At 42.2% G+C, this 7,358-nt stretch overlaps 1 protein-coding gene across 4 annotated transcripts in view; it reads right to left on the minus strand.

Annotated features, from left to right (window-relative positions):
• The window catches only part of ATOSA (atos homolog A), a 94,848-nt gene extending 89,782 nt beyond the window's left edge, over nt 1–5,066 (minus strand). For 2 of the 4 annotated variants that reach the window (XM_028100020.2, XM_028100018.2), the window contains exons 1-2: nt 4,112–4,875; nt 3,681–3,797 (exon numbers count right to left, since the gene is read on the minus strand). In XM_028100020.2, the coding sequence (XP_027955821.1) occupies nt 3,681–3,696 (16 nt within the window). In that variant the 5' untranslated portion in view covers nt 3,697–3,797; nt 4,112–4,875. Of the gene's footprint in view, nt 1–3,680; nt 3,798–4,111; nt 4,880–4,918 lie in introns of those variants that run through there. The other 2 variants (XR_003608603.2, XM_028100019.2) reach the window with 2 other exon arrangements.
• Between the last annotated feature and the right edge of the window lie 2,292 nt (nt 5,067–7,358).

The following is a 7,358-nucleotide window of genomic DNA, read 5'->3' on the forward strand; positions in this document are numbered from 1 at the left end:
CTAACCATGGTCATATTTCATTCTAACAACTATAAGAAGTTAGGCTTATTCCCATTGTATACAGAACCTGAGACTCTCAGGGATTAAGTAAATAGATGAAGATTACCTAGCTAGCAACTAATGGAACAAGGAACAAACGTAGGTCTGATGTGCTAATGATAACATCAAAGACTCATCTTTGGCTGCACTGCCCAAGTAATGTTATGTAACTACTTAAAAATCTAAAAAAAAATTTTTTAGGGGAGCCTCGGTGGCTCAGTTGGTTAAACATCCGATTCTTGATTTTGGCTCTGGTCATGATCTCAGGGCTGTGAGATCCAGCCCCTAGTGGGGCTTGGTGCTGTGCATGGAGTCTGTTTCTGTTTTGTTTTTTTTTTTTTTTTTTAAGATTTTATTCATTTATTTGAGAGAGAGAGAATGAGAGACAGAGAGCATGAGAGGGAGGAGAGTCAGAGGGAGAAGCAGACTCCCTGCTGAGCAGGGAGCCCGATGCGGGACTCGATCCCGGGACTCCAGGATCATGACCTGAGCCGAAGGCAGTCGCCCAACCAACTGAGCCACCCAGGCGCCCTTGGAGTGTGTCTCTGTTTAAGATTCTCTCTCCCTCTCTCTCTTCCCCTCCCCCCAATTTTTTTTTTTTTTACCTCAGACTATGGTAAAATACTATAACTACTGTGAAATGTAGCTATTATCCTATAAAGTAACATCTTAGTTATCTGAAAGTACAGTAGGAGCTCTCCTAAGTGACTTTCCCTTAATCAGTTACCAAGATCCACCAATGCTTTCCATAGCCTCCATAAAGCAAACTGGCAGACAATAGCAGCGAAGAGGTCACTTTCCAGTTGTCTGCACATTTCTATTTCTTCTAGTTGAGTTGTATGCTTAACTAGAATTTGGTGTTTGTTCTCAAAAGTTGTTTATGACACTCTATTTATAATAACTAATTTATTTAAATATTATATAAACCAATGAAATGAGTGCAAAAAAGTTATTTCTGTGAAAACTGCTGAATGCTTTGGAAAGAACATATTTGATGAATATATATTCCTTCTTCCTCCAAAACAATTTCCTGTTGACTTCTGTGTACACAAGACACATATAAGAGTATGTGAAACATTAATAATTTTAAAATGGTTTTAAATGTTAAAGATACATCCTCAGCTTGCTCTGCAAAGTCTTATTCTACTTTTAAGAAATCAAAACTAGAAATCTCAGGGGAAGGTGTGGGGGGGACTAGAAATCTTAGGTGTATATTATTGGTGTGATTTATACAAGAAAGATCATATGTAACTTCGAGAAACAGACCCCATTTTACCCCCCAAAAGAACCTTGAGCATAGAAAAACAGATGGGTGAAATAATTAAAGCTGTTATTTTTATGGTTCCTCACTTAAACCGACTTTTTAAACTAGTCAAGCAACTACTTATTTAGAAACTTTCTGAAGTGCAGCTGTATCCCGCTAAGCAAATATCTGTCTCTCTCTACACTGGAATTCATACACTTTACTCAGATTCTGAAAGAGATATGAAGGGTTCTCCTATTTACTCTTATTTTATAGAGAATTCAGTGTTAAGTATGGTTACTGAGTTCTCTAACCCAGAGACTAAAAGCAGTGAAATTAAAAGGAGGCAAGAATAAACATTTTAACAACAAAGACTTTTGATAGCATGAGAATTTAAAAATCAGATCTTACAAAAAAAAAAAAAAGCAGGCTGAAGTGATTTAAGCTAGAGGCAAAACAACAACAACAACAACAACGAACTCTCAAATTTAAATAGCTCTATTGGGCATTTCTAGCCCTATTTTAGAGGTCTGTCCACAATTGAAAATATATTTTTGGCATTTAAAGAGTAAAGTTTTAATTATTCAGAAAACTCAGTTTCTTAGACACCAATGTAGAAAAAAGTGAAATATTACTGTCATCTAGCTAAGTATTGCCCATCATTATGCCTTTCCAACTGCAGGTCAAGAAATCAATTCAGTGGGTTGTGACAGCAAATTTTAAAAATAGAAAGTAGAACAGAAAATACAAGACCACACTCACATAGTAAGGGTAAGTACGTTTTATGAAAAGCTTATTTCTGTTTATGTATACTATTTTGCAAAATAAAAGATACTACTTTAAGGCCATGGGCCTGAAGACCCATATTATTATTATGAAATATAGTCTCAATACTAAAGTTGCAATTCTTTACATCATAATGCTAAGGAAAGCTACAATTTTAAAGAGAAAAAAGTCACTTCTTTGAGTCTTAATAAATGTATTTATTTTTCCTAGTAATCAGTATGTACGTGTGTATATATACTATATACCATAGTGTGTGTGTATATACACACAGATATATATAGATATGTTATATATGTTATATATACATAAAACATTTTATTGTGTTTGGTACTAGTTTGGGCTAAAATAGAGATGTGTGCAAATATTATTTTTTAAGCTGTTTACAACCTTAAAGCAAATTTTAACAAAAAATCCAAAACAAATAGCAACTTTGATTTTATTTGCTTGTTTATTCTGACATGCAATTACTGATCTTGGGGCCATTTATCCAAAGTCAGAACTTTCCAAAAGTCTCAACTTCTCATTCTACACAAGCAACCTCCTTAGTAACAATACACTTGATAGTATTTCATGCATACATAGCTGATTTTAAGAAACAGCCAAACACTTAAAACTAATTTAAACCACTAACGTAAGTATGGCTTTCTCCACTTCTTTCTAGTGTGTTTAAAAGACACTATTACCAAAGACATATTTTAACCAGAAAAGAAAATTTGTCTTTTAATACACTTTGAAAAAAGTATGGACATAACAACCAGTTTATTACATATCTTTTTTAAAATGAGCATTTAATTCATAGGAGGCTAAATTAACATTTCTAATCTTAAAGGCTTAACTCTTGTCATTTAGTCCAGCTCCCTACCAAATACAATAATCCTCTTCCAACAATGTTGCTTAGAATCAAACCCCCATCTGACCAAAAAGCCTTCACTCCTAACTACTACTATATTAATAATCTTCTCAACTTGGTCCTTGCCATTAATCAAAAGAAAATTGATAGTTTTTAATTCCTTTGAAGTCCTTGAAAAACACAAAGTATACATCATTCTCATAAATCCAGAAAATACAGGTTTAGAAAGGAAATGACCCATTTACTTATACTGATATTTAATTAAGCCCCTGGAGTACTTTGCAAACTTTTAGAGTTTGCCTAAAGCACAAAAATCAGCTAATAAAAGCAATAATCATAATAAAATACTTGTCAACTCAATCTTAAATTTTCTCAATTTATCAGGTTCAAATTCTCAAGGTGAAAACGTTTTTAAACTTTAAAGCTGAAGTTAGATTGACTTTACCTAAAAATGAGTATTGTAAATCCAAAATGATGCCAACTACTGTGGCAAGATACAAATGCCGTTCCTGATGATCTCATTTTGAGTTAACACTAGAGTTATCTCTTGAAACTACTACTTTACACTTCTGAAGAATATATCCCCCATCTAGATCCTAAATTTCCTTCCACATGCCCTTCTCTATCTCACCAGCTGGAACCTGTAACAGAAACAAGTAGTCATATGTCATAGACAAATAACTGATCCTGGTACAAAATTAGGTTAACACATATAAAATGGGGCACAGGAAAAAAAAAATCCTACTTAAGTAAGTCATTTACCTCGGTCTGGCTTCATTTTCACATCCAGTTTCCACCCAGCGTGCTGTAAAGTACACTTGGGGGCTCCTTCAACAGGCTTGCCGCGGATTCTGCGGGTAATGCTCGGTTTTCAAAATGCTAAAAGGGACCAAAATAAAATTAATCTAGTCCTGCTCCGACACCCGGACCTTGCAAGAAACCTCCTGTTAACAGGCCTCTTCCCGGCACTAACTACGGTGACAGCACCATCGGCAGCTCTGAAAAAAGCAAAACTCTGTGCACCGCCTCCCCCATCTCCTCGGGCCCCAGCACCCCTCTTCCCCGCCCGTGTGCTCTCCAGGCCAAAGTGTCCTTCCTTGACACAGCGTCTCTGAACCAAAGAAAGATCTATTTATAACCTGGAGATACAGGCAAGGAAAAAAAAAAGGTTCAAGCAACACAAGCTAACTAACCCCTTCGTAAAAAACGCCGCTGGGAACAGTGGCACCTCCGCAGGGGCTGGTAGAGAAATTCTCCGTCCTGGTGCCTGGGCGCAGGAAACTCTCCAAGACCCCTAGCGCCGCGCCAGAAGCTCCGCCCGCCCCGCAGGGCCTCACCTGTGTAATTACCCTCTGGCTAGCCTTCCTGTGGCAACCGCGGCCAAGTTTACACAATAAAAGGGTCAAAAGAAACCCGAGTCCTCTCCTCGAGCCCAGCCCCCCAGCCCCAAACGAACTCTACTGGGCTGTCCCGGGTCGCCCCCCGACCAAGCCCCCAGCCCTGCGTGGCCAGGCCTGAGGTCGGCCCCAGGACGGGTGTTTACCGCTGGGCGCTCGCCCCTGCTCTGCGCAGCCTGCCTTCTGCGGGCCCCTTCCCTCCCTCCACGGCCCCGGATTTCCTTCAGCCCCGGCGCACCGAGCGCAGCGCCTGCCCCTCTCCCCGCCGGAGAGTTGTTTTCATGGCTCCCTCCACCGACCTCTGCTGACTAACTCGCTCTCCTCTCCCGTCCCAAACCCTCCTTCTGTTGGCACTTCTCTCCGCCGCTCGCCCAGCAGCTCACATCACACTCCCACCTCAGACCTGAGGCTCCGAGAGGCGCAGGGCGGGCGAGAGCGGAGTGTGGCGCGCAGCGGCCCCCCGGGCTGCGTTAGAGGACCATGGGGGCCCGAGACCACAAGCCCGACGCGGCTCCCCGGCGCCCCTGTGGCCATCCACCCCCGCCTCAGCCGCCGCCTCGCTCCGCTCCCAGCGCTCAGCCCGTCCCCCTGCCCGACTCGCACCCGAGCCCCGCGGCCCCCGGGCTTCGCCCGCCCGTCGCCCCGGCCGGCCCGCTTGCCCCGCGCCTCTGCCAGCTCCTCGCCCGCCCGCTGTCTCTAGCTCTGGCGCCCCAGCTCCCGATCCCCCTCGCTCGCCCAGTTCTTTCTCTGCTGTTTGCCCTGTCAAAACACTGCCCGGGTCACGTGTCCCAACAACAGCCAACCCACCGCTCGTCACTTCCTCCCCGGCGGCCTCCGCGGCGGGCGCCCGGTTGTTATGGTAACACTCCGCACGCCCCGGGGCGCTAGCCCCGGGGCCTGGGTTTCGGTGCAGGTGCCCCGCGGCTGCAAGGGCGGGAATGGGGGCGGGAATAGCAACTGCGAGGGGCCGGCGGAGGCCGGGAGGCTGGAGAGGCTGCGGGGCCCTGCCCGCGCTGAGAGCCGGCTGCGGCGCGTCTGGGACCGGGAGTCGGAGCTGCGCTATTAGAGCACGGGGTAACCGGGGAGATGTCATCCAGGGCCTGCCCCAGACGTGAAGGATAATTATAGTCTCCTCCTCCTCCACTTGGGATGTTGGCTCTGGGTTGTGACCGAGCCCGAGTGGATTGCAGCACATGGTGGAACCCGAGTCTAATGTGGGAGGGACAGGAGAGTAGGCAGCCATGCGCGTCAAGAAGTGAGGAGTTAAAGAGCAAGAAGCCCCTCTCAGCCTAGATTTCCCAAATCACTAGAGAGTTTTAGTAGGATTCAGAACCCAAGCTCCTGAGATACCCCCTGTGCTAAAAATAACTTTTACAACATCTAAAACACTGACTCATGGCAGGAGGACACTTTTGACACCGTGTTATTGTTGAGGAGCTGTAATTTTGTTGTCCTATAACAATGTGACATGATGACATTTCGTGCTGTGATGTCGTGTCATCACTTAAACACAGATGACAAGCATCTGCTGTAATTAAAAAAAGCAGTCCTAACAAGGCTGAAGCTATTAGCTACTCAGTTTATAGACAAAGTACATATTTGCAATGCTCTTTGGTTTCATCTGAAAAAGTTTTGTTTTTTTTTAGAAATAATTTTGCATACAAGAATCAAAACAGGAAAGTATTAGGGTAAGTCTGAAGGTGATTTGCGTTAGTCTTTGTACTCTTCTGTGGTTTCCAAAGCCCTACAGTATGACTGTATGACTGTAGGGCTTTGGAAAGGTTTTTTGTAAAGTACAACATTGGAAATTGCATTTTTTTTGCCATCTATCAGACATAAGAAATTTTAATTATGAAAAATACTAATTTTCTAGAGGTTTTGATATGTACAGTAAAATTACATCGACAACTGCAGTGATTAAATTTAAGACTGTATCTAACCCAAACAGGGCAGAACATTCAGGAGGGTAACATTTCATTTTCAGGGAAATGTCCTGGTATCATGAAGATGAAACTTCTGACAAACGGCAACAGTTCCATAATCTATGTAATTGCTACAAATGTTAACTTCCCATGGATCTGACTTTGATATTATTGAATACTGTATTATGTAGTTTCCTTTATGAAATTTTACTTGTTGTACAATCACTTCTCAATTAACCTTGGTAATGGGAGACAGAAAGAACACTTCCAGATAATCCAAAATCCTAAATTTAGCACAACAGCTGGGACCAGATAACAGCTATTATAAAAGGTTTAGTGGGTGAACAGATCTGGGAGCTAGATCTGTCATTTAGCTCCTCTTCCTCTGCCTAAATGGCAAAAAGTGTAAAGACCAGAAAAATGTTGAGAGCAGAAGTTGAGAATATTGGATAATATGGAACACAAATTAAAGAATAGTCATTTTAAATAATTAAGTTTTAATAACACATGGATAAATGATGATGCCTGAACATTTGTTAGACTAGCTTTTTATTAAGAATCTTAAATCTGTTTAATAATTGGAGATCTTTATGGCAAAGGAAAGAGTACTTAAAAGAGGTATTTTTTACCCATTCATTATTCCAGTTGTTTCATTCACTTAGCACACACTTACTGAGCGCTCACTATTTGGTAGGCATACGCTAGTCTCAGAATACAAGATGATGAGAAACAGGGTCACTTCTCTTACAGAGCTCGAAGTCCTGACTACTGTAGTTGCATAGCTTTGGTCAAGTCACATTCTCTAGCCTTCTTTCACCTATAAAAATGAAGTGTTTTGACTCTCACAAAAGCTAATTCCTTTCCTTTCTAATTCTAAAACAATTCTATAATTGCATAAAACATATCCACAGTGGGTTGGAAATAAGGACCTTCCCATAATGGCAACTCTAAGTGTTGGTGATAAATGTGTTTGCACTTTGGGGCACCCAAGCAAAACAAACATCACTGTTTCCTACTTGGTGAGGGGTTAAGGGTCGGTGAAGCAAGGAAGTCAAAATAGCTGACAGGAACCTTAGCCTTTTTCCATCTGCTTTGCTGTCCATTTTGCTTCCCCCTAGTTT

Source organism: Eumetopias jubatus, unplaced genomic scaffold (genome assembly GCF_037043125.1).
Source record: "Eumetopias jubatus isolate StellerSeaLion01/CBP00866 unplaced genomic scaffold, mEumJub1_p1.0 scaffold_7, whole genome shotgun sequence".
NCBI classification, from domain to species: Eukaryota; Metazoa; Chordata; class Mammalia; order Carnivora; family Otariidae; genus Eumetopias; species Eumetopias jubatus.